The sequence below is a fragment of the Thermobia domestica genome, chromosome 13, assembly GCF_964235325.1.
Source record: "Thermobia domestica chromosome 13, izTheDome1.hap1.1, whole genome shotgun sequence".
In the NCBI taxonomy this organism is placed as follows: domain Eukaryota; kingdom Metazoa; phylum Arthropoda; class Insecta; order Zygentoma; family Lepismatidae; genus Thermobia; species Thermobia domestica.
This window is the reverse complement of record NC_137466.1, coordinates 210,334,806-210,362,437: the sequence shown is the minus strand read 5'-3', so window position 1 is coordinate 210,362,437 and position 27,632 is coordinate 210,334,806. Positions and strand designations below refer to the sequence as shown.

At 37.1% G+C, this 27,632-nt stretch overlaps 1 protein-coding gene across 1 annotated transcript in view; it reads left to right on the top strand.

The window, feature by feature from the left end:
- Positions 1-20,026, top strand: part of CstF50 (cleavage stimulation factor subunit 1 Cst50) — a 59,659-nt gene extending 39,633 nt beyond the window's left edge. Inside the window, exons 5-10 of the mRNA XM_081737288.1 lie at positions 493-723; positions 1,976-2,136; positions 6,766-6,916; positions 12,405-12,498; positions 13,406-13,537; positions 18,072-20,026. Coding sequence (XP_081593414.1) covers positions 493-723; positions 1,976-2,136; positions 6,766-6,916; positions 12,405-12,498; positions 13,406-13,537; positions 18,072-18,184 — 882 coding nt within the window. The 3' untranslated portion in view covers positions 18,185-20,026. The remainder of the gene's footprint in view (positions 1-492; positions 724-1,975; positions 2,137-6,765; positions 6,917-12,404; positions 12,499-13,405; positions 13,538-18,071) is intronic.
- The last annotated feature ends 7,606 nt before the right edge of the window (positions 20,027-27,632 follow it).

Here is a 27,632-nt window from a genome sequence, read left to right as displayed (position 1 = left end):
AAAAATGTACCAGGAATAACGCAATGACAATGTTCACAGCAACATCTTGCACGTTGCACCTGGAACGATGACTAGAATAGTGCTGTTGTCGTTAGCGTGTCAGTTATTTGCGTAAAATTCTTAACGAGGTAACGGTGTTTAAGAGTAGTGTACGTCGGCAATTTTCCCTCACAGAATTGGAAGGGGAAAAAAGATACAAAATTTAGATATTTTACATTTAATTTTTAGGATTAATCACAAAGAAAACTTCTTTAGTGTTAAGTTCGTTTAGCAGCGACACCTTTCGAGTCACATTGACGAAGGGACCAGTTATGCTCCAAAACTGAATGTGAAAACAAGTTTAAAAGGTTGTTCAGACGTCACAATTTTAGTTTCTTGTATTTCATTATTTTATATGCATCCAATAGTGTCTGTTCTTAATCGTCAGAGTGCTAATGTTGCATCGTGTTTAGCCAAATAATTTTTACTTTATTTGTGTTTTTGATTACATAGATCCTGGATGTGGACAGAATGCTTGCAAAGTCCGCGCCAGATGCCCTTGAACCGGCGGGAGATCAACAAGGTCATCCTGTGATCCGTACGTTGTATGACCATCTGGAGGAAGTGACCTGCTTGGAGTTTCATCCGAGGGAACCCATTCTTGTGTCTGGAAGTCGAGATTTCACTATAAAATTATTTGACTACAGCAAAGCATCTGTAAAAAAAGCGTTTAAGACTATTACGGTACAGTATATGTTATGTTTATTATGTAGGATTAGAACAAAGGAATCTCAATGGAAGTACATTATTATTTTGAAAATACATAAGGAAGTTTATTAAAGACTCATATTTATGTTCTTTTTATACGATATATATATATATATAGTGTTTCAAAACAACACCGACAACATTTGAGAGGTGAATCCTGACACCAAGATAAAACAAAAAGTATAGACCAACCTGGGTGCACAAATGCTTCCTTTCGAAGTTACAGGCTGCCGAAAACATGAAAAAATGAACTTCAAAGATTCATAGCTCCAAAACTATGGGTCCTACCGTAGTCTGGTCAAGACTTCACGTAGGAACTAATTAATATGTGTCCTATTTAAAAATCCATGTTTCAGAATAATTTTAATAAAGGTAGTAGGTAAGTACTTCAAATTATATGCCCATAGCCAAACTCCATCTATAAAAAATTGTAGCGTGAGTATCTTAGGATTCTGAAACATGGATTTTTGGATAGTGCACATATTAGTTCATAAGTGAAGCTTTGACTCGACTACGGTAGGTCCCATAGTATTTTCATGTTTTCGGCAGCCTATAACTCTGAAAGAAAGCATTTGTGCACCGGGGTTGGTTCGTCTGAATTTTTGTCTTATCTTGGTTTCAGGCATCACCTCCCAAACGTTGTCGGTGTTGTTTGTAATCACCCTGTATATATATATATATATATATATATATATATATATATATATAGATAGATAGATATATATAGATATTCAAACTTTAATTGTACTGAACTGTTCAAGGAATCTCAGTCTCCTTCATCAGAAGCTTTAGCAAGCCCTGAAGTATTTTCACTCCGCATTTTTATTTTTTTATTTTTTTTAATAATGGATAGTTGGCAGTTGATTTCAAGTATAATAGAGTGATACTTTGACTGTTTTCACTTTGTGATACATTATTCACAAGAAAAACACAATCTTTCTTTTGGTACTATGAGCTTGTCTGAGTATAGTGCTGATAATATATCTGAACTCCAGTATTGATTTCCGATATTATTCTATAATATAATATAATATAATACATTATTATTATTATTATTATAGTAAACTGTTTACAAAAAATAATTATAATATCACTTTATGCCTTCGGCAATTGTCTGTGGCTGTAAAGGAAAATTTAGGTATCTTAACTTGTACCGCAAGTATTTCTGTTATTGATTTCTGTTATCATGTAAATTGAATCTCAAGTAAAATTTTATTTTGTGAACCAGGATGCTGATCAAATTCGTTGTATGGCGTTTCACCCGTCTGGTGATTACCTAGTGGTTGGTACGAATCATCCAGTCATCCGAGTTTATGATGTCAATACCGCTCAGTGTTACGTATGCAGTGTTCCCAGTCACCAGCACGTAGCAGGACTGACATCTTTAAAGTGAGTATCTGTTATTTAATACCGTAAAGAGAACGTGCTTCTTGTGTCGTATAAGAAATCACAGTTTTTGTAATACTAACAAACCTAACAAACTTAATCATAAAACTTACTGCAGTGATTCTTCCGTGTGTGTGTTCAGTTCCAGTACAGTACCAGTACAGTGATCGCCACCTGAGCTTCCGTACCGTTTTTAAATCCTATTGTAAGCTACCAACCAAATGAACTACCAACTTTTTAAAAAAAATATTTATTGTCTATAAACTTGCATTTCTAGTAAATACGAAATCAAACTCTCCAAGTTAGCAAATGTCTAATATACACACGAAAAACACAAGGTTTAACAAATGTCTAATATACACACGAAAAACACAACGTTTAACAAATGTCTAATATACACACGAAAAACACAACGTTTAACAAATGTCTAATATACACGAAAAACACAACGTTTAACAAATGTCTAATATACACGCGAAAAACATAACGTTTAACAAATATCTAATATACACACGAAAAACATAACGTTTAGCAAATGTCTAATATACACACGAAAAACATAACGTGTACAACCCCACGCGTATACAATCAACTGTGAGGTGAGGCTGATAATGGTAATTGCGCGGGAGAAACAAGTAGTTCTTGTCAGCGCCCCCTGTCGTTAGCGTTAGTTTAGAAGAGAAATCAAGGTTAACCAATCTGAGCGTTAACGCATTCTACCGAAAATGTCCCGTAGCTCGCGATCGATGGTTTGGCGATCACTGAGTTAGTATATGGCAGTGTTTTTATCCGGCGGTACGCAATGGTTCGTAATACCTCCACCTTCTTCTGATTTTTTTTTTTTTTAATGTGAGTTCTCTAGCATTTTTAAGGAGTTTGGTTTACCAAGCGTTTAATACAAGAATGTTTAATACCTGGGATCTATTGACTATCTATTCGACCAGGAGGAAAAGAAAAAAAAAAAAAAAAAACTTTAGAACTACCAGATTTGATCAGAATATAGAAGGTCTAAAGTTAGGATTCTGTTGGGTTGTAAATCTTTTAGCCAAAATTTCCTCAAATGCCGAGTATTACTAAATTAACTGGTTCATCTTACAAGTAATTACTACTGAATATAAAACTTCAATACTCTTTCTATCCACCTTTAATATCCCAATAGACTTAAGGTATCTAGCTGTATCCCATCTCAACCACTAAGGTTCTGTTACATGTATTTTTCTACAAGCTTAGTTGTTGTATAATACAATCTGCAACTTTTAATACCTACTACATTTAACACAGTAACTAATATTCTAACTTCAGCCACTTTTGGCTCATATCCTCTATAATCACATCAACCACTTATGGCTCAAATTCTGACATTAACAAGGGTTTCACTATCAATAATCCATATATACCACAAACATAACATAGTAACATTATTCACTTGTCTTTCTTACAAACTGCCTGTTTGTCCGATTATTCTGGATTATCACCTTGTTAAAACCTTACAAACTCGAACAGTGTGTCTCCTTAACTGTCTGCTAAGATTTTCGGGAATCGATTTAGTGTTTTAAGAATATATACCAACTTTTCTCTTAACCCCGTATTAGCGTGCGCGCCTTTGACGTGGAAAACTCAGGTTCGATTCTTGGCGGTAGTGCATGAGGTTTGGATCCCACGCTAAGCTGAAGATCCACCTCGCTGGATCGCTAATGAAAGGGACACTAAACTGTCAAATCACGTCACATCAACTCCGTATTGAAACTGGAAGTGACAGAAATGAACCACTTCCGTTTCAACGTTGATTGCCATAGATAACGAAAAGCGGTTTTCTGTGTAATCAGTTAAGCGTCGCAACTGCATATTCCAGAGTACCGACCCCATGTTTTCCATGAAAAAGCCAAGGTACATGCAAACATGAATCAATAAATTTTAATTCGTAAGTTAGTTTTTGTAATTTATTGTCTTTTTTTGTATTGTCGGGTATTCTCTTAAAATTATGGCGTGTCTGAGAGAAGTGTATTGGCAGCATTAATCAAATAATTCCTTGATACGAGTAGCGTAGTGTATATTACAGTCCTGTGTTCTTCTTAGGATGGCACAGTGGCTCAGTGGTAGAGACTTACCTCTAGTGCGTGAAGCCCCTGGTTCGATCTCCGCCCAAATAGGTTTGTGGTGGACAACATGGTGTCCGTGGATTTTCTCGGGGTAATTCCGTTTCTCCCCACATTTTCGTTCCACCAAAACTCCCATCATCGTTCACTTCCCTTAATCATTGTCTCCCTTAGCCTAAAGGGCATAAACGTGAGACGATAAACTGGACATTAAAAAAAAAAAAAAAAAAAATCAGGCATATCAGTATCATTGAGAGAACATTTACGTTAAGTTTGAGATCACACAAACGAACCTTTCTCATTCTTTATGAGTTTCAGAATCCAGGAAAAGTTTCTTTTTCTGCGTTTTGTGTATTTCTTCCTCATACAGAAGTGAATTCTCGTGTGTGTCGGCATCCTGTCTTTCCTGGAAAGTAAGAACAAATACTTTTGATTGTGCACTGATCATGAGCTCGCGATCATGCATAGTCGTATTGACAGTCATTTATATGATCAGCTACTTATCGCATTCTATAAGTAGCCGTCTTCGAGTTTATCAGCAGCCAGTTTTTATGATGGCAGCTATTATTGTATAGGGGCCTATCCCTAAGGCTCTTTACATTTCTCACACTCACAAATATCTTATACCTTGAGAGAACGTGAATAAGTATATTATCATGTCTGTTAACTTTATTTTTTAGTTAACAGTTCCTTTAATTCTTCCAAAGTAGCTCAAGTCTCTAATTAATTAACTGTATGGCCCATTGAACTCGAAAGGTTCAATGCTACATTCACAAAAGCTCTACGTTCACTTCTGTCTTCAGCCAACTATATCCAGTTTCTACTTTGTATTTATATTTCTGCGAGATCTATCTTACTATAGTCCTCCCGTCTATCTTTAGGTTTTCCTCATTGTACTTTTTCGATTGGGTTTCCAGTTAAAAGTTTGAAGCGCTCCTTTCTTTCTTCAGTTCTGGCTACATCGCTTACTCGCCTTAGAATGTCAGGTAAACAGAATAAATTATGCAGTTTCTTGTTATGAAGTTTCCGCCAATCCCCATTCCCATTCGTTTTGGGTCCAAATATTCGTCTCAGGATTCAGTCTGCGTTCTTCCCTCAAAGTAATCGACCATGTTTCGCAATCATAGAGCACAATAGGCTTACTTATCGTTTTGGGATTTTAGTTTCAGATTTTTCGACAAAATTCGCGAAGACAAAAGAGTTTGGACTGAATAATAACACGAAGTCCCTGCTTCCAGTCAACATTATGTATTTAGTTTACTTTTGAACCCATATATCTTCAGGCATTTAAAGAAAAAAAAACTGCATGTCTTTCTGCTGTTCTCATATCATCTCCTATCAGATTGATAACTAACTAACTACCTCTATGGCCTATGGAACCCGGAGGTTCAATGCCGCGTTCACAAAAGCTTTCCACTGACTTCTATCCTTAGCTAATTGAATCCAGTTTCTACTTTGTATTCCTATCTCTGCGAGATCCATCTTAATATTGTCCTCCCATCTGCGCCTAGGTCTTCCTAATGGTCGTTTTCCGATGGGTCTTCCAGTCAAGACTGAAAGCGTTTCTACTTTCTTCCATCGTAGCTACATGACCCGCCCACTTAAGCCTCCTAGACTTGACGACCCTAACAATGTTGGGTAAACCGTATAAATTATGTAGTTCCTCGTTATGAAGTTTCCGCCATTCCCCATTCCCGTTCCTCTTGGGTCCAAATATTCTTCTCAGGATCTTGTTCTCAAATACTTTCATTTTATGTTCTTCCCTCAGAGTAAGTGACCATGTTTAGCAGCCATACAGAACAACAGGCATGATTATCGTTTTGTATATTTTAAGCTTCAAATTCCTCGACAGAATTCGCGACGACAAGAGATTTTGAACCGAATAGTAACACGAATTCCCTGCTTTTAGTCGACATTTAATTTCTCCGTGAATATGATTTTTCTCTGTTAATATTGATCCTAGATATTTGAAACTATCCATTTTATCAAATGTATTATTTAATATTTTAACGCGTCCATAATTTGCTGTATTCCGGTCCCGACGCACTTCCATGTATTTAGTTTTCTCTGCGTTTACTTCTAAACCCATGTCCCTGCAAGCGTTTAATAAGATCTCTGAATTTTTTTCTGTTGTTCTCCTGTCATCCCCTATTAAATTTACATCATCAGCATATGCCATAATCTGGTGAATACCGTTCAACTCTAGGCCCTGGTTGCTATCTTTGATTTTCCTTATATCGTATTCAAGAACAAAGTTAAATAATAATGGCGACAACACATCTCCTTGTTTCAGGCCATTCTCGACCTGAAACCTCGTGAACAAGTATTCCCGTATTCGGACTTTACTTTGGAATTCATATAAACGCATCTGTATTACTTCTAGGAAAGAAGTTAATCATAAATATTTAACTTACAAGTGAAGCCATAGAGTAAAAATAAGACGTGTGTTAGGCTAAGAATAATAATGGATATAATATAGTTCAGTAGGACAGTTCTGTTGTCTGAAGTTTATAATCATTTTGGTTGTCCTATACAGATATTCACCAGACGCAAAAGTATTCGCCTCTGCGTCACGAGATGGCAGCATAAAAATATGGGACGGTGTGTCTAATCGATGTGTCAACACTTTTCTCAAATCGCATGATGGAGCGGAAATATGTTCAGTGGCGTTCTCTCGGAATGGAAAGGTAAGTTATTTGGGCTTGTTTACTCATCTCCTGTGCTATTTTTTCCCTTTAACTTTCCGCAAATATTGTATACTGTAAAAGTATAGAAGTGTAGTAGAAATTGTATAAACTCATGCACTTAATTAGAAAAGAGTAAGGAAAAGCAGGCAAAACTGGTAGAACCAAGGTAACTGGTAGTAGATTTGCGGCAGCAAGATCGATGCCAATAGTTATCCCCGTGAAATATTCAGTATTAAGTGTATATGCGTATGTCGCCATTCTGATTCGGACGCTTCATACAAAACGCCTACCTCGCAATAAATTCAGTTCTTGAAACAGTCACAAGTCACTTGGGCAAGATCGGGTAGAAAGGGTTAATGATAAAACACTTCGGTGTTCATACCCTGTAGAAAACCGATCATAAATCCGGGTCAGTAAAGCGGTACATTATTCAAGTGGAGAACAATACCTGATTATAAGAGATGTTCTCTCTGCTACAAGCATCAATCTTTTCACCGAAGTCGTTTTTCCTTGTCATGCGGGGAACCTTGCTCTTTTTATCCACTTGTCCAGGAACCTAATCTTCAACGGAGGTTGGACAGCTGTAAATGGTCTATCACAGTTCTTTTGACTTCGCCATGAGAGAATCGTGTAAGGTTGAAAATATCCCCCATAGTTTGCTCGCTTTCTTCACTTCATGAACAGGGCCTTAATATGAATGATGCTTACTGCGATGGTGGTACAAATTGGGAATCCGGAAGAGATTCATGTGATTCTCACCCCTCATTGAATTCAAAAACCCATTTCCGAGTAGCATTGCCAACAAGGGCACTGTCCCCAGAGATATCCTTCAACTAACGGTAACTGTGCAACGAGATTATAGACTTCGTGCATAAGACAGTAAGACACTTTGGTACTGTTTGTTAAAGTTGAGAACTAATTTTAGACCTTGGATTACTGGTTTTGAGTTGTTCTTTGGATTTAGATAAAGTGAATTATATTCCCATAGTTAAAAATAAAGAGCTCCCCCTTCAGTTGGTTGGATTGGAGTGTAGACAGCTGTGAGCACTTTTGCTATATGATGCATCGTAACGTGAGATCCGAACGACAAACTTTCACTGGAGATGGAACCAGGGTCTCTCGCGCCAAAAGCAAGAACACTTACTATATAACCATGAGGGAGCTCCGCCCTCATTCGAGACAATCGTAAAGAGCCCTAGACGGCTGTGAAGGTAAGGCTGCTGCGATTATAGACATCGACACATACAGAAATTGATGTAGTTAGCACGACAGTCAGGTCTCTTAGCTTTCCCCAAGTACCCTTCTACAGAAGCTGGATGAACTTCTGAACTCCATTGAAATAAGCGTAAAACGAGAAAATAAGTCCAAATCGAACCCGGGCCGCCTAGTTTGGTAGGTAGATGCCTTACCGACTCTTTATATTCCCAGAAACAGTGTTTAATTCAGAATCCGAAAAATATTAAAACCGAAACATTCAACAGAATGAGCGTTCAAATTGTTTGTCGAATATACCGTCAATAACCCAGAAGGACGAAAGGCTTATGGAACGACATTGGAGTAAGTTAGGGATTGTTCTTTCATGAACAGTTATTTCATTCACCGAGATATCTTGATCGTATTTTCTAGAAATAGTGGCCAATGATCCCTTCGTGGACTTAAACTAGAAATATCGTATAACCCAAAACGCTTAAAAACTGTATCTAAATGCAATTTGCATATTTCACACACGTCAGTAATAAGGTTAATTTTGCAATGCAAATGGTATTATCTAGTTTAAAAATATGTTTAAGATATCCTTTCAAGCTCCTGGTTGTCATATGAAATCTAAGCAGTTTGCTGCTTCGCGTTATCGTGAAGCACAATAACACATTTGCGATTTTTTTCATGTATATATTTAAATTGCTGTAATCGTGCAGTTGCATTGACCATCTGACTACGTAACAACAACATTTCACGATGTGCGTTACCCCAAACAGTTCACCAAACATAGAGTATAGTTGTCCATTCATGCATTAGTGATTTTGGTTGTTGGAAAGTAGGTTCCTGTTGCGCTAACTAATAATGACGCCGCTGAAGAGTATCATAAAGAACGTATTTCTTATCGAACATCAGCATTCTGTCCAGGAACGGGTCCTTTCCCTAAGGAAACGTCAAAGAGACAGACACGGGTTCATGTCCCTTTCCGAATCGCAGTGAATTCATGTAAAACCTATGGTCCCACTTTATATCGTTCCGGAAGCAGCGTGATGTATTAACAAATGGTTAATCACTGCAATTGAATTTTTCTCCCAGTGCCTCCATGTTCGCCCATTGTTGACCTTAATAGCTGCCTTGACGTCTTGGAAAAATTCATCGCCATTCTTAAATTTATTAAAGCACTATTCGTATCCAATGTCTAATAGATTTTTCTTCTTTTACTAGCCTTTGTTTCCAGTTTAAATTCTTGAAGTTTGCTCTTCCTTTTCCTTGCGACCACAATCAGCACGTTACAAAAGGAGGAACACTCACTAATACGTTACCCACTATTTTTTTTTTCAACACAAGACTAATGCTGCAGAGAGTGTGAACGCAGTACTACCACGTTGTCCGTATCATTAAAGGAACTCAGGACCAAAAGAAAGAAAGTAAAATAATACCGACCTCAAAAGTGTAAAAGTGAAGGTGACAACAAGGGAATTATTCACCACGGATTTGTCCCAGCAACTTTGTATTCGAGTATTCATGGATATCTATAGAAGTTTCTCGGAATTCGTCTCAAGTATTCAGTAAAACACGTAGCGGTTGGTCCTCCTGCACAATAACGTATTAGCTAACTAGGCACTAGTTGTACAGCAATTTTCGGCCTAAAATCAAGTGTGTGTACTTACTCATCCCTCCTATTTCCTAGATCTGTTACCTGCAGTTATTTACTGATCCTAAAGCTTAAGTTATCATTGCATGTACGTCTCTCTGATCCAAAGCTGTTAACACTCCGTCTTCGAGCCACATCACGATCAGAGTTCCAGAGGTCGTTCCATTCTTTGTTAGATCGTAGCTCTCACTGTTTCGATACAGGAGAGATGCACCTTGAATAGCAAACACGTAGTACTATATCGTAGGTTTCTTTCTTTCTTTGTAACCCGTCTTATTTTTTAAATGCCGGATCACGTGTTGGATAGACGCATATGTAGTGTGTTGTGAAGGAATCTGCAATTTTCTGAAAAATGATAGTATAGCGATTCTGAAATAATAATAATAATAATAATAATAATAATAATAATAATAATAATAATAATAATAATAATAATAATAAAGGGAAAATGTATCGCCACAAGGTGGACATATGGACTGAACTTTAGCCCACATCAACAATCGCTGTGACCCCACATAGCGTAGTCAATTAACACCCTCGTCTTTGGTGCGAGTGGTACCGGGTTCGATTGCCGGTGGGGACACTTGGTCGAAAAAAGTATAGAGCTTTTACAGGCCAGCCATCCTGAATAAGATTTTCGTGGATTTTTCTCATTCACACCAGGCAAATGCCCTGGTTTGTACCTAACACACAGGTCCGAGGCTGCTTCCTTCCCTTCCCTTTCCTTGGATAGTGTGCTCGCCGAGGGATATCTTTCATATGTAGCGGGCTAACACGGCCATAGATGCCGAAAGCCTAAAAATCCTAATTGCCAATTTCCCTAATCAACAATCCCTGTGAGTTCATCAAGGACTACTTCCATGCGCTATGATGTGCAACATATAGTACTCCGCAACGGGTTGATAAGAGCGTTGAGATTAGTGCGGCACCTTTGAAGACCTAGTGCCAGACGTCAAGACATGGTTCTATCTATTCCAGCTTACGAAGAACACAGTGTTCATGCATGTGTTCTTGTTCGTGATATTATTTATTACGTAATTTGCTGCCCGTGCTCTGGGTCAGCTCCATATGTTGTATTCTATCTCGGTAATCATTGAAAGCCGGACTCATGTTCTTATAAACTTTTTTTTTTTTAACTTTACTTAGAACTGCCCACAATCAGAGTATTGCAGATTCCTTTCCAGGCACCTGTATATGTAGGGTCATTGTGTAAAGATAAGAAATTTATTGACTTTGCCGTATATAGGATAGTAGAGTCCCGAAAACTCGGCCTAATGTAGACCGAAGGGTGGCCGAGTTTGTGAAAATGCCGGGTCATCGGGAATGGGGTTAAAAAGAATAAGTACCAGTGTTTCGTCAGAAAATATTGTACTGTGCTTGTATGTATTGATTGCTTGAAAATACAACAGAGGATAAACTATCCAATTACCCTTAAGCAAAGGAAAAGTACGTACTTTATGAAGGCATAGAGCCTTTACCATACGTGAAAATGAAAATTAATAAAAACACACGGTACAGTAATATACCTGATAAGACAGACCTCAGAAAAATACCCGACAATGACCTTGAACGGCAGTAGTGGATGTAGTCCGGGGCTGGGGGCCTATCATAAATTTAAGTTATTATGACAAAAAAAAAATCTTATTTTGAGATATAAAAACTCAAGTACTTACTTAATCCTTCGGACAAAACAAACAATAACAAGTGAAAGTGAAACATCTTTTTAAATAATATGGTGAAAGTAAAAACATGCATTATTGAACACGGAAAGCCTTGGAAAACGTGATAATAAACCATTTTATAAACAATTTTGTTTTTCGATTTCGTAAACCGATGAAACAAATAAAAAATGAAAGTATAAGAAATAACTATATAAACCTTAAAAAAATCTTACTAAATCATCACATATTTACAATCTCATACATCCAGCCTATAGTGGTTCTTTACAATTTTCGTCCAGTAGACATTGTTTAGTGTTAATGGTATACGGACTAACCAATATTGATTGTGTATAACCATGAACATCTATCTAACGTAAGTACGCTGCCATGAACACAGTTTGGTTCTGTAGTGAAATACACATACGACAGACTTAACATTAAAAATGAGAATATGTACCCCGAGTTGTTTGAATTCTTAGTTGTTATTACTTTACCATACGTACATATGTTTAATATACTATATGTTTCCTTTTAACTCTTTGGTGACGGTAATCCATTATGTATACAATCTAATAAAACCTGATTTACATTAATTTTGTAAAAATCAGTTAGTTTCCTTCTAAGACTGTACTACCTATCCTTAAGCATTCAGACATGTTTTTTCATACGTTTTCTTATTTATATGTTTTTGAAAGTTTATAGTAAACTCATGATATACCTATCATAGTCTGAGTTCGGCTGCCCCCCCCCCTGGTTTTTACCTTCTAGATTCGCCACTGTTGAGCGGGTCTGCGCCGCGGGGTTTTCTCGTCCTGCCAGGGTGTGCCCGAGTTATCCGGTCTGCAGGGTTATCGAGTGCCAAGTTTTTGGGACTCTTCAGTAAGTCTAATGTGTTAATTGCTACTGAATATGATATTAGTTATACTAAGTAAAGGAAATGTAAATTTAATTGTGTATTTTTTTTCTTTGTTTGCAGTACGTGCTGTCTTCCGGAAAAGATTCGTTAATTAAACTCTGGGAATTGTCCACCAGCAGATGTCTTATTGCGTACACAGGAGCTGGAACAACAGGTAAATAAGTAGCTATATTTTTTAAGTGGAGTGCTGGCTGTAAATTAGTATGGAAAAGTATTCAAAGAAAGTATGCTCCATGTTAGAAATTTAAACGGAGAAAGTTGTAGGTTTTGTGAGATGTACGCTCATGTCTATAACTGTCTTCTTGTAAGAATATAATTTGATAATGATGTGCAGGGTACTTTTAATACAAATACTATGTGTATAATCGGGAAATGTATATTTGTGGTAAATTTCTTAGGAAAAGAATTATAAATACGAAAAGTAGCACTAGTAAAACAAAATGTTGCTAAATGGACAAGAAAGTCTTATTTTTGTTTTATTGTTCTTATTTACTGCTCTTTTGACATGAAACTTGCCACATACATGTCTTTGCCGATTATTCACGTACTAACATTGTAAGATATACCAGGCGAATGCGTTATCAAATTATATTCCTACAACAACATATTTACAGACATGCGACAATAATTTTGGACATGAGTGTACATATGTGATGGCCTATTCAATATAACACTAAAATAAATAGTGTAAACGAGAATGCAGAGCTAGTACGGATTACTCAATGTTAGAAGCAGGCTTTATTTATAATTCGGTAACGAATTTATTTATACTCCTCTACCTGGTAGATTACAGCATGATATTCACTCTGTACATGAAGAAAAGGTAGTGTTTTAATTTTTCAAGCACAAGCTATGATCCTTTGCTTTAACTTCATTTAATTCTAGGTACATGCTGAAGTCCGTTGTAGGGCACTTTGGAGAAGTTGAATGATAAAAAAAACATGGTATTTTTTAAAGTTTAATTATGAAATCACGTACGTGATACAGATAAATCATAAATAAAACATAGGTTTCGATGTGAACTTCTAGACACATATATTATTTATTTTATTTTATTTCAGGGAAACAAGAACACAAAGCACAAGCAATCTTTAACCACACGGAAGATTATGTGATGTTTCCAGACGAAGCGACTACTAGTCTCTGTTGCTGGAATTCCAGAAACGCTTCCAGAAAACAACTTCTCTCGCTCGGTATGTGTAGCAAATTTCAAATATATATATACAACCTCTGTCCAGAAAGTTCGGTGAATGTGTCTATATTTTGAATGGATTGTTGTCTTGCCGGAAACAGCAGTTACTGTCCTCCGAAGTAATCCCCTCCTGGCATATTCGCTTTAGAGATGGCCTTCAACTGGGTCGTAATATTATAGGATGTCCGAAAATTTCTGGCCTCTCAGGGCTGGTTTTAATTTGGTAAACAAGAAAAAGTTTGCAGGAGACAAGTCTGGGGAGAATGGTGGGTGAGTGAGTGACAACTCCTCTGTTGGTCAGGAACTACTGTACTAGAAAGGCAGTGCGTGGCCGGCATTGTCGTGGATCAGGGTTCAGTAGCCTTGTTGGCGTACTGGGGCGGGCGTACCACTTGATCCGTTGCAGCAGACATTTCCATGTTTCCATGTACGTAGCGGCGTTTAACGTGGCCTCAGAGAGGAATTCCTTATGGATGAGACGCTCAGAGTTGAAGAAAACCACAAGTATTGTTTCAATGCAGAATCTCTCACTTCGCACTTTCTTGCTTTTCGGCGACCCTGAACCCGTAACTCTATACTCTGACGCTTGCTTTGGGAATCATACCTCAGGCATCAGGTTTCGTTGCACGTGACAATGGTTTTCAGGAAAGTTTGATCACGATCCGCCATGTCGATAAAGTCTTCACAGAACATCAAGCAGAAGTTGGATTTATTCCGGTGTTGAAGTGTGGGACGTGAGTCGGGACCAAAGCTTATATTTACCCAAATCTTGGGTCACTATGAGGGGTATCATCTCACGACCAATTCCCACCTCTCCACTATCATTCGTGCTGTCACACGACGATCCTGGCCCAAAAGTTCCTTCACTTTCTGTACATTATCCGGGGTGCACGCAGTTGCAGGCCGCCAATTCGGGGGTGCGGGTGTCTTCCACGGTGTTTTACGTTTCTCGGAAACGTTAAAACTTCTCATAAACACACTTGAAGACAGCAGAATGTTCTTCATAAACTGTTATCAGCATTTCATGAGCCTCTTTCTCTGATTTTCCTAGTTTAAAACAGAACAGCATATTCGTCTATTGCTCCATTTTGGTATACATTTTTGGTTTCGACTGTGCGCACTACTCCTTCATTCTACAAGTTACTGTTTATAATGATAAACACACTTGCAGCGGCACTGCTCGGGAACTTGTTCAGACATGTCGTAACCTGTCTGGTGCGGGATGTGGCAGTGACGCACTCTTTCGACCGTGAGCAGCATGGCGTCATTCACCTCACTTTCTGGACAGAGGTTCTTAAAACTTCGGCAGGATATCACTCACATCCTTTGAGAAAAGCAAATATTTCAGCAATGAACTTATTGTTATTGTCCACACTGTTTGTTCGCGAAGCTTTGAATCGAATGTACTGTTTGCCAATGGTGTAAAAAAAAAGCAGTTTACAGCTGAGCGACCATGCCTGCTAATAAATATGACGTGAATACTTACATCCACTTCAAGATGAAATTACATTTGTAATTCTTGGATAGAAATATTTAAAGAATAAGAATATGTGTTTAATTTTTGATTGGTTTAAACAAAGAAGAAGAATTAAAAAGGAGATACGTCCAATGGTTTAAACAAAGAATAAGAAAAAAAGGAGATACGTCCAATTGTGTAAACAAAGAAGAAGAAAAATGGAGATACGCCCAATGGTTTAAACAAAGAAGAAAAAAGGAGATACGTCCAATGGTTTAAACAAAGAAGAAGAAGAAAAAGGAGATACGTCTAATGGTTTAAACAAAGAATAAGAAAAAAAGGAGATACGTCCAATGGTTTAAACAAAGAAGAAAAAAGGAGATACGCCCAATGGTTTAAACAAATAAGAAGAAGAAAAGGAGATACGTCCAATGGTTTAAACAAAGAAGAAAAGGAGATACGTCCAATGGTTTAAACAAAGAAGAAGAAGAAGAAAAGGAGATACGCCCAATGGTTTAAACAAAGAAGAAGAAAAATGGAGATACGCCCAATGGTTTAAACAAAGAAAAAGGGAGATACGTCCAATGCTTTAAACAAAGAAGAAGAAGAAAAAGGAGATACGTCCAATGGTTTAAACAAAGAATAAGAAAAAAAAGGAGATACGTCCAATGGTTTAAACAAAGAAGAAAAAAGGAGATACGCCCAATGGTTTAAACAAATAAGAAGAAGAAAAGGAGATACGTCCAATGGTTTAAACAAAGAAGAAAAGGAGATATGTCCAATGGTTTAAACAAAGAAGAAGAAGAAGAAAAGGAGATACGCCCAATGGTTTAAACAAATAAGAAGAAGAAAAGGAGATATGTCCAATGGTTTAAACAAAGAAGAAGAAGAAAAACAGTAGATACGCCCAAGCGCAGTGGATCGTCGTTCTCTCATGTCAGCCGTCTTTCGATTGCCAGCTTTCTAGTCTTTTGTATTCCGAGCCAGATTTTCCATTTTCGTGTACCTCTTCTTCTGTACATCTTTTATTATTTGGTCCATATATTTCAATCTTGACCATCCTATAGGCACTTTCCTTCTTCAATTCTCTCCATAACTACTAGCGTGATTCCTCTATGTTTTATAATGTGCATAATTAGTCTATCTCTTCTTTTCGAAATAGTCTTTTGTATACATTTTTTTCTCCTACAAGGGGGCTCAGTGGTAGAGAGCTTACTTCTGGCGCGTGGGGTCCCTGGTTCGATCCCCGACCAAGTAAGTTCGTGGACAACATCGTCAATTTTCTCGGAGAGTCTCGTTTCCTTATACATTCTCATTCCACCAATTCTTCCATTGTCATTCACTTTCCTTAATCAGCCGTCTACCTTAGCGTAAAGGGCATAATCGTGGGACGTTAAACTGAACGATTACATTTCATTTCATGTACAAGTTTTTCATTTAATACCTTATTCCCATCCTATTTTCAGCACTCTTCTGTAACACAAATATTTCGAAGACTTTCCTCTTGTAGAGTCCATAGTTCACATCCATACAATTGCAGACTCCGTACATATGCTTTCATCAGCTCTTTCTTCAGTTCTTTGTCGAGGTTTCTGGATAAAAGCTTTTGTTTTTTCTCCGAATACCTTCGTTAGAACTATTCTATATTTTACTTTTTGTAGCAGTAGCTATAATAAAAAAACAACTTGTATATGGCTTATTATTTATTATTTTGGTGGGGTAAACACTAATTAAAATTCCCGGCACAATAGGCCAGAAACTTCAATTCGATCTTAGCCCACTCACATATTTTCATTCTTTGAATTTCAATGCTACTTTAAAGTGTTAACTACAGGTTGAATTTAACAAGTTACTCTTTATTAAGCCCTGCGTCTGTAAGTTAATTTGTAATTTAGTTTTGGGACTCTAGCTAAAGGATATTTCTACTGGGATGGCTCACGTTTTAAATGGTTATATGTCTGTGTCAGTATTTGGCATGTGAAATGTGTATACCTGCAAATGATAAATGAAATAATCAGGAGTTTCGATTTTGATACATGTAGATCTTGCGTTCTCGCACGGATCAGTCATTTTTGTTTAATTATCAAATGATAATTAAAATGGAATACATAATTCAACACTGTTTATAAGTAGTATGTGTGTAAAAGTGTGTGTATGTGGTGTCACCGTTAAGAAATTACAAGCAACATTACATAGAATCTGCTAGTTAACGCGTATTTTGCCAATATATACTACACAAATCATTAAATTTTTTCAGCAAAACATAAGCTGTCAATTGTTATTGTCTACTTTGTAGCACCACAAAAGTTTCGTTTCCTCTTAATTTTCTCGAAAACGGAGGATGACGTCACTCGGCGATCACACTATCTGAGGAAAGGGAAGGAAGGAAGCTGCCTGGGACCTATATGTTAGGTACCCTCCCTCCATTTGCCTGGTGTGGATGAGGAAAACCCAGAGAAACCTCACTCAGGATGGCTGGTCTACAGTTTTTCAACTGTGTGTTCCCTCCGGGAATCGAACCCGGGACCGCTCGCACCAAAGACGAGAGCGTTAGCGACTACACTACGCGAGACCACTCAGCGTCTGAAGAGTATACCGGCAACATTATCGAAACCGGAAATTTTTGAATTTACTAATACCTCTGCTTTCAATAAGTAACTAATAACGTGACATATTTGCTTTTTTGCAATCGATTTAGTGTCCCAAGAACAGATTTTCTATCTTCACATAATCCTCTATTCGAAGTCGAAATGATTGAAATTAATGATTTTTGTTTTCAACCATTATCACCACAGAACAAAAATTGTAAGTGATTGCAAGTAATGACTTTTTGATGTCGATTCAGCTTCCGAGAAACAGGCTCTATCTTTGATTTTACTTATCTATTACAACCAGTAGTTACTGTTTCAAGTCTGAGTGTTGAAATAGCATAGTTTGGAAGTCTACCGAAGTTTTACACCGTAAAACGAAACTTATGTGTTTTCGTATTTGAATTTTGTAAAATTAGAACAGATTTTAAAGCCTGCATAATATCTGTGTGTATTTTATGTATTGAAAGTTCGTTTTTCTTCTTTTTCAGGTCACAATGGCCCAGTGAGGCATATAGTCCATTCTCCCAACTCACCAGCGTTCCTCACGTGCTCAGACGATTTTCGAGCACGATTTTGGTACAGAAGGACTCCTACTCATTAAATATAATACAGTTCTTCCTTTACAAGATAAGCTTCTTGTATAAAAGAAATCATTGTTTAATTGTGATGGATATTTGTCCTCTTTTCGTAATGTTGATTGTATGTTTCTTTCGGTAGTAAGCAGTACTGCGTCTTGCTGAAGAATGAAAACTTGAATTCTTGTGTGTACGGACAGCTGTGTGAAAGGTGTATCTCGTTGTACCTTTGCTCAGAGATACGGAAGTAACTGTTGAGAAAGTGCACATAATAGAAAATTTGTAAAATAGTGTTTTTTATCAAAATGTGGAAGCAAAGAAAATTGAAACTTAGTTTGTTTCCGGCACATGGAATGACTTTTTTGTTGTTATATTACGAGGGTCAACCAGGAAATAAAGACGGTTTAATTATACAAATTGAAAAACACAATATTTATTGAAAAAAAAAAAAAAAAACAATTCTGTTACGTACCTGAAGCTTCCCTCACTTCTCTACGTAATCACCTCCTACATGGTCACGAGCTTCAGAATTCCCATGTTATACTCTTTTGCTGCCAGTTCATTAAGACGAATGGTCACTGCATTCTCCAATTCTTTCCAAAACGTTTACCGCCCAGAAACTCTTTCAGCTTAGGAAAAAGGTGGAAATCGCTATGAGCAAGGTCCGAACTATCGGGTGGATGGTCAAAAATTTCCCATCCGAATTGAATGTAGTTATCAACTGGCGGGAGAAGAGTATAACATGGAAATTCTGAAGCTCGTGCCATGTAGGAGGTGATTATGTAAAGAAGTGAGGGAAGCTTCAGGCATGTAACAGAATTGTTTTTCCAATAAATGTTGTGTTTTTCATTTTGAATAACTTCATTTTCTGGATGACCCTCGTAATTCACTTATTAGTTTCCAAATAGCATAGTTTAGCATACTTCCAAACTGAGGACTTGCAAACTATGTAATCTCCTCAGAGAAGACAAAGAAATCTTTTTAAAGCGAAATGATCCAGTAGCAGCTTTTCTGGGAAGTTACATTGCTAAAAATCAACATTTTATTGCTACATGGTTAGGGAATTGGCACATATTCTGTCGCTACAAACTGTCTACAAAAGTTGATACATATTTTAAGGCTTCTTCTTTAGTGTGTACCGATAAAGTATTAATTTTTACCGTGTGACTCCCCTCAAGAACCTCCTCCGATGTTATGTTTAGCAACTAAGTTCTTCTTAAAGTAAATTAAAACCTATCTTCAGCAAGTTCCTTATGGAAATTCTACAAGTTAATGACGTAGAACAAAAGTAAGTGTTACCATATAATGTAATATTTTGTTACCAAACCATTGTTGTTAAGTTAGATCATTATTTAGATTCTTCTAGTTATTGTAGTTGTTGTATTATCACAAACTTTTATGTACAGACACCTCTTCTTATTAATGAGTTTGTTTTCAGTAATATCCTCTTAAGATTAATGTTTTTATTTATCGTTGTATGGCAACACTGACTTTTTTACGCCATTGCATAAGAAGTTCTTTGGATTCTACTTTGTTCATTTTACAGGTTTTTTTCGCTTTCTGTTTTATGCACATTGAGTTTACCTACATTTTTTTTACTTGATTATGCTTCCTTCGTTTGTTTTTAGTGATAAAGAAAATGAACATTAAAAAAAAAAAATCATTCTTTGCATCGGATGCAGTAGTTACAATTTTCTTTGAATGTCATGTGTGAAATTTTTCGATGAATTGTATACATAATTAACGATAGACCTTTCGTTCAGAAACAAAACTATTGTGTTATTGATGATAGATTGGGTGATTAATATTGTGCAATTAATTAACATACTTGTACAGTAAGCAAAGAAGTACAAAAATCAATTGCAGTATTTTGTGTTTTTATTTTTAACTATCGACAGGGTGACGAAGAGTACGTGATCTGGTGATACAAATGGAGGACTAGCTTTGTTAAAACTTGTAAATTTGAGTTCACAACCTTTCTCTCATCTTGGCTAAAAGAATTTGAAATGCCGCATTTGCGCGAATATAAGCCGCACAATTTTCCTAAATTTTGGTTGAAAAACCATGGTGCGGCTTATAATCGAAATTTCCCCCTTCAGATAATAAATCGTCAATTTCAAAATGACACGTACATGTTATCTTTTGGATTGAAATTAATACCATTATAAGTTACTGCAGTTATTTTTGTAAACCATCAAAGACTTAAGTAGAAAATAGCAGAAAAAACTTCCCTCCCTCTCTCCCTTCGATTCGTATGGCGTTCAGCCAGTATAACTTTGCACATATAAATATTTTCACATTCTCTATCAGGCGCACTATGTTTCATCCCGCCACTCGATTCATCCATTTGGACCCTTTACTTGTGAGAGTAGTTTAGGCAGTTCTGCCTCAAATAGTTTTGGATGAATCGATGCTAATGTATGGGATAACTTTTCGGCGGCTGTTCTCTAAGGAGATGGTAGATCACAACCATCTCGATGTAAAAAGTAACATTTCATGGAAAAACCTAATAGTAATTCCATGTCATTTTAATTTATATTGTTATGCCGAGTACGGAGAACAGCACGCTATACTAAGTTACGGTCATGACGCACATGATTTTAAAGGTAGAAACGCTTAATAGATTGTGTGCAACCCAAGCAAAAGAGAAGAAAAGGGGCAACAAGCTATCTTTCATTGTTTTGATCTTCATTCTTCTTTCTTGTGTAGATGAGAGCATGATTCTTTGTGTGTATCAAGAGACTCTCATGCCAGAGTAAATAGATATTACATACGAGTAATGACACACTATTCTCACTTATGGGCTATAAAACCTCACCAACAAGAAAACCTCAAACTATCTACCAATCATCTGAAACTTATTCCCAGTACCTCCAAGATGGTTTCCCTCAGAGACCATAGCAGTTTTCAGAAATATTAAAAAAAAAAAAAAAAAAATCCCCCAAAAATTGAAGAGAAAGACGAAGCTTACTATTATAAATTAACACTTGAATATTTCTTGATAAAATGCGTCGAGAAACTCTGTTACTGTTTGTATATCAGAGTTGATCATATTTCGTTAACTTTAAACTTATATTACATACTTGTACTCTTTATAACCTCGGAATATCATCAAAGATGAACAAGGAAGAAACTATTTACTCTTATTAAAGAAATGCACATCTCGGGAAAAATACTAAGAGACTTCGAGAAAAAGCATATTAGTCCCTATTTCGAAGAGGAAAGGCGCACGGAAATGCGAAGAACACAGAACATTAAGTTTGCTTTCCCATGCATCAAAAATACTGTGCAAAATTATCGCACAACGAATAGAAGGAAAAATCGAAGAAAGGCTATCGGATGACCAGTTTGGATTCAGGAGGAAAAGGGGAACAAGGGAAGAAATACTGAGTCTACGGTTGATCATGGAACAGCACATCAGAATAAACAAACCATTGTGATAGCATTTGTAGATATAGAGAAAGCTTTTGACAACGTAGATTGGAATATCATGTTCAGAGTATTGAAAAATCTGAAACTAGATTACAGAGACAGAAGAATAATATACCAACTTTACAGGAACCACAAGGAAGAACGAATAAGTAAAGGAGTGAGGCAAGGATGTGGATTTTCATCTCTCTTGTTCGACGTCCATATAGAAGAGGCTATGAAAGAATTCTTTGAGGAAAACGAGAAAGGCGTAAATGGCCAGGTTTTTCAGAACAATAAGGTTTGCTGATGACATACGATTGATAGCGGAGAACGAAAAGGACTTAAAGAAAGCACTTTCAAACCTGAACGACCCCCCCCCCAAAAAAAAAACGAAAGTGATAAAGTGCACAAGAGCAGGACAGGAAGGGGCAAATGCATGGCTAGATGGAGAGATAATCGAAGACGTTAAGACGTTTCCCTATTTAGGAAGTGTAATATCCTCGGACGGAAGAAGTGAAAAAGACGTAAGATCTAGAATAGCGGAGCCTAAACAAGCATTCAATAGGAAAAGAAGACTACTAACATCAAGAAATGTGTCGCTGGACGTTCGTAAAGGATTTATTAAGACACTGGTATGGAGCGCGGCGCTTTACGGATCAGAGACGTGGACATTGAGAAAAGCTGAAATATCCAAGCTGGAAGCATTTGAAATGCTCTGTTGGCAGAATGCTGCGCATATTATGGACCGAAAGGAAAAGGAATGAAGACGTACTAAAGGAAGCTAATGAAGGACGACAGATCATGAAGATAATTGGAAAAAGAAGAAACAGCATGCCTGGCCATCTTATTCGGCTCTCCGATTGTTTTCCGTGTTGATAGAGGGAAAGACAGAAGAAAAATCAGGAAAAGGAACACCAGGGATAGAATATTTAGATGTAGTTACGAAGAACAGACCTTATCAAAGTATAAAACAGCTCTCCCAAGAGAGAAAAAAAATTTTTAATTTCCATGTTGCCCACCAACCTATGGTAGATATGAGAAAGAAGAAGAAGAAGACTTTATACTCTGCTCATAAAGCATTAATTATTGAGAAGAACGGATTTATTTGTCACATGTTCGCTAAAGTAAGTTAGGTGGAAATTTCTCAAAAATGTAGTGCTAGAGGCTGAATCATAGCACAAAAAAGCACAAACTAAAAAAGATTTCCTGTGGACACAAAGAGAGAGAGAGAAAAAAAAAGTCTTAAATAATATTGACTAACCTGAATGGATACCAAGCGCGGAAGACAGACTGTCAGGTTAGTTGACTTGTTTGTATTTTCTATAAGTTAAATGATTGTAGTCGTTCGTATGAGGTTATTTCCAAATGATAGAAGTTAGTTTTATAACGGTCCACTTTTTTATTAGTAGGTTTTAATAGTGATTATGCAAACTTACGTGGTGTTTAAAGTGAGGCAGGGGGGCACGGTAGCTCAGTGGTAGAGTGCTTCTCCATGCCGTAAATGTCGCCATCATCTAGTGGCACACTTGCGGGTAAATGTAGATCGTCGATATAGCAACGCGTCGAAGGATTGCCGCTAGTGTGCCATTGGCGGCAGGGTTTCGTCGAGTCGAAACAGATATCTCGAGTCGAGTGTTGAAGTTACCACCGCGTAATAGCGAGGACCTCGTTTTGGTCCGCGCTCCTTCGATTCGTCGCGGAGAATCGCGAAGGGGCCAACACGAACTATCGCCAGTCACATGCATGCGGTTATTATTATGTTATTTTTCCTGACGAATTTTCCTAAAGTGAGCTACGGGGGTCAAGAGTATCCCCTGCCTCTACATCATGAAGTGAAAAATCTTGAGATGAATACGTATAATTGTATGAATTTAGATGACAACTGTAGCCGATCATTTGAAAGTGACTATGGGAGAACCATGAAATAAAGTAAATAGACGCGCGTTATTTTGTTATAAAATTACATGGCGAAAGGATTTTATCTAATCTCAAACTGTTATTATCGAATATACACGGTTACAGGAGCACTGTGGCCAAGTTGGAACAGCACGCGCCTAGTAATCCAAAGGTTGGTGGTTCGCGTTCACTCCGAAGCACGTTTTTTTTTTTTTTTTTTTTTTTTTTTTTTTTTTTTTTTTTTTTGTAAGACTCTTTTTAATGCAACAAATTACGCATATATGCGATTTAACATATTTTGGGGGAGTAATTTTGTTGTTCATTGGCGTTTCGTCGTGTCTCTGACGCTGGTGGTATGATTTTCAAAACGGAACTGGGGCCACCGTGGATCGTTGCTACGGGGCTGCCAATGTTTGGCGAGATATATCTAGTTGTCCATCGGTGGTCCACGAACGCTTACGGCATGGGGTAATCATGGCACGTTAAACTGAAAGATGTCAGTTTTCAAAATGAGGCTTACATCTGTTCAGTGTTGTGTAATTAGTGTGGTGTGTATGTGATATGTTGTATATTAATTTAACCGTGTATTATTTAGACAATAGAGCTTCCTCATAGATACGCAGCTTTGGCTCATGTGGTTCGGATCCCACATTCAACTGCAGGTCCACATCTCACATAAGCTTGCTGCTGAAAGAGATACTAAAGTCGAATCAATCAGTTTTTTTTTAATGGTTCAGATTTACAGTAGGAATCCATATATAAATTTATTGCAATTTTACTGAATCAATCATTAGTACATTTAAGAATCGTTTGTTATGGGTAGCGCTGCATTCGTTGGTACTGGTTATCTTTAAAGGGGCAAATAACCGTTTTGAGTATAATTATAGTTTTTTTTCGGTAAAACTTGATATACTCTAAAAAGACTGTTATGCACATTTACCAATATACTACCCACAAATTGCTCATATTTATAATATGCGTGTAAACAGGTGTTAAACTTTATAAATACGTAAAACACGAACCATCCTGTCTAGAGGGTCACTGGAAGCACGATTTTTCTCTATTCAAGTTCAGGGCAGGGCAAAGATGATGGATGCATCCGTTGAAGGAGTACGAAGCAACGGTAGTTATGCACATAAATCTAAAATTTTATTACAAACTACAAGTACTGCAATCAGTTCTTTCCCTTCCACAACATATTTCAGGTAGCTCATAACTTTCGCTTCAGCTTATGTTGGTAACGTGTACAGAGTGTCCACATTCTGGAAAGTCATGGAAGTAAAAATGTGTCAGTTAAAATCAGGGAAGTGACAGATTAGTCAAGGAAAAATCGATATAGGTCCTTTGTTCAGTTATCGAATTTATGAAATAATAACTGTAATATCGGCCTAATGCATATGATTGTAAATTTACGTTCTTTTGGATTAAAGAAAATTGTAAAGAGACAGAAACCGAAGTGGAGAGATAACAAGGCCAGCTATCCGGAAGGTAAAGACTAGAGTTTCTTTTTTCTTATTTTTAAATTATTTAATGGTCAGGGACTTTGGTCATGGAAAATCAAGGAAATGTCAGGTATTTTTCTTCGCCAACATGTGTGGACATCCTGGTATAGAATCTTATTCCGTACTGTCTTAGCTCCTACAAGCATTTAGAAGATTGAAAAAAAAAGAACTCATCACTGCTGGTGCGACAAAGGGCTAGGAACTCTAGACCATAATATTCTCATGCGATTTATTTAAAAAGTAACAACAACTATTCATAATATTACAGTCAACTAGGATGTGTTTTTCTATCAGTTAAACAATTACTGGCTGAAGAGAACTGATTTATTATTAAACATGTATTTAGTTATTTACATTGAACAGGAATCAACCTGTAAAAATAGAGAAAAATGGAGAGAAAACCAAAGTTAACTCAAAATCTACTCATCTGAGGGAAATACCTAAATAAGGAAACAAAGTAATTAAATCTTAACATCTTATAGCCAGCAGCAGTATTCTCTACTACGGAAAAAGATGACAACACAAATTGAAATGTCCTTAGATACGCATAATTTTTTTCACGCGCTACCCTAGCCAGCTATTTTTAAGTTGCCACAAGGAAGCGGATGAGGTTAGATTTACGTCGAAGTTGCATCACGCGAGTGTGACGTAATGTCTCGTGATATTATCATGGGAGTAAAAGTGGAATAAAAACAAGCTCTGAGGCGCTTCTAACCTCCTTCGCTCGCTGTTTTAATGATAAAAGTGCTATGATTTTTTTTAAAAAAAAATAAAAAATATATTTCTGTGGGCTCGGTTTGAACCCATGTCCAAAGCGATTTTCATTTCTAACCTGCTTACTAGCATTCTTGGCCACTAGCACCGACAAAGTCTGGCGTTTGATTTATGCTATATGTATGCTACGTGACGAGAACCTTGTATTTAGCTCTTATGGCTAGGTTCGAGCGTGATGCCTTAGAAACTAAATCAGATTGTAGACAATCAGAATAACAGCTTGTATCAAATGAAACCCCTTTAAGAGGTGAAGAAGGAAGGAAGGAATTCTCGAAAATATTGCGTTCTAGCCTGCAATAGTAATATTTTAAATGACTAGTTGACAAATAAATATAATTTTCAATTAAAACATATATAGTTTCCTCTCTTACATCAACTTCATTAGAACAAACAAAATGAAAGTATGGAAAATATGTCTATTATAAAAATAAGCCAATCAAATTTCTTCTTTTAACTGTGATACGATATCCGCTCTCTCGTGTGTGATATTTTCCTTATTCCCAGAATACAGCAGTGTTTTTTCTTTATTCTCTACCCTGACAACGAAGTCTTTACAATGTGATAAAATAATAATAATATATTAAGCTGCTTTGAATCGCTGTCTCACTTCTCGTTCTTCTTGTTTTCCTTGAACGCCTACAAAAGAAAAAAAAATTCATAAAGGTATAATTCTGGAACTAAAATAAAAAATAAAAATATGTAAATCACTCAAACAGCAGAAACCTACAGAATTCCGTGCAGGTTTATCTTTGACGCATCACTTGAAATAATTGTTGAAAAAAAAATATTATTCTTTCACTAATTCCCCTCTTATTATCCCCTAAAAGATTTGCGATGGGCGACATGAAAATATTTCACTTGGCATAGATAAAATTGAAGGAGTTCACCAGAAGTATTTGTTGAAAAATTGCAATTCTTCTACGATTTGCGTATAAGTACAGCTTCAGAATGCATGGAATAAAAGCTACAGTGCAAAAAAATCTGTGCTAGATGGCCACTAGAAAGCACGAATGCTATTTACCCTAGTAAGAGCAGGGCGAAGCTACTGGGGCTGGATGGGGTTCATCCAAAGGAAGCAGGCGCGTTAGCGATGGTGGGTATACGTATGAGCAAGGGTAGTGAAAAGAATGGTTTCGTACTATTAACGCTTCAGTTGTAAACATAAAATACAGAAAGACAGTGCCGGTGGAAAATAGCATCTAATAGAGTCGTCTTTGCTGATTTTACACTAGTTGAATAGATTTTTGCACTAAGACGCGTGGCCATTGGGCTCCTATAAATCCATCAGCAAACCACCGAGATATCTAGAGGAACTTACATTTTATCTGTAATGTTTATTACCACTATAAACAGGATGATTTAGGAGGAATATATCATAATTTGTGAGGTGATTCTAGATGTGAAAATGAACAGAAAAAGTCCGATGAACATGTGTCCGACTTCGATCCTTCGGAACTGGAATGCGTTGAAGATTACACACATCCATAAATGATTATGAAGACAGGTGTGAATATTACTTATCGAAATGCTGTGTAGGCGCTGTGATGGACAGAATAATGATGGTACAGCTGACTGATTCATCCTCAATAGGTTGTTCAAGAAGTCCCCACCCATGTCAATGCACTTGGCAACGCGTTGGAGGGTGTGTTGTGTTGCACATCGAACATCATCTCGGTGGGCTTTAATGCGGGCAACAGCATCGGTGATGCGAGCAAGTTCTTCACACGTACCCACCTTCGTAGCGTAGCCCCGCTTTAACCAGCCCTATATACAGAAGTTTAATGGGATTAAGTCGGGTGATAAGGGAGGCCAGTTAATGAGTCCGCCTCAGCCAATCCACCGTTGAGGAAATGTGTTATTCAGATACTGGGATACTTGTCTGGTACAGTGA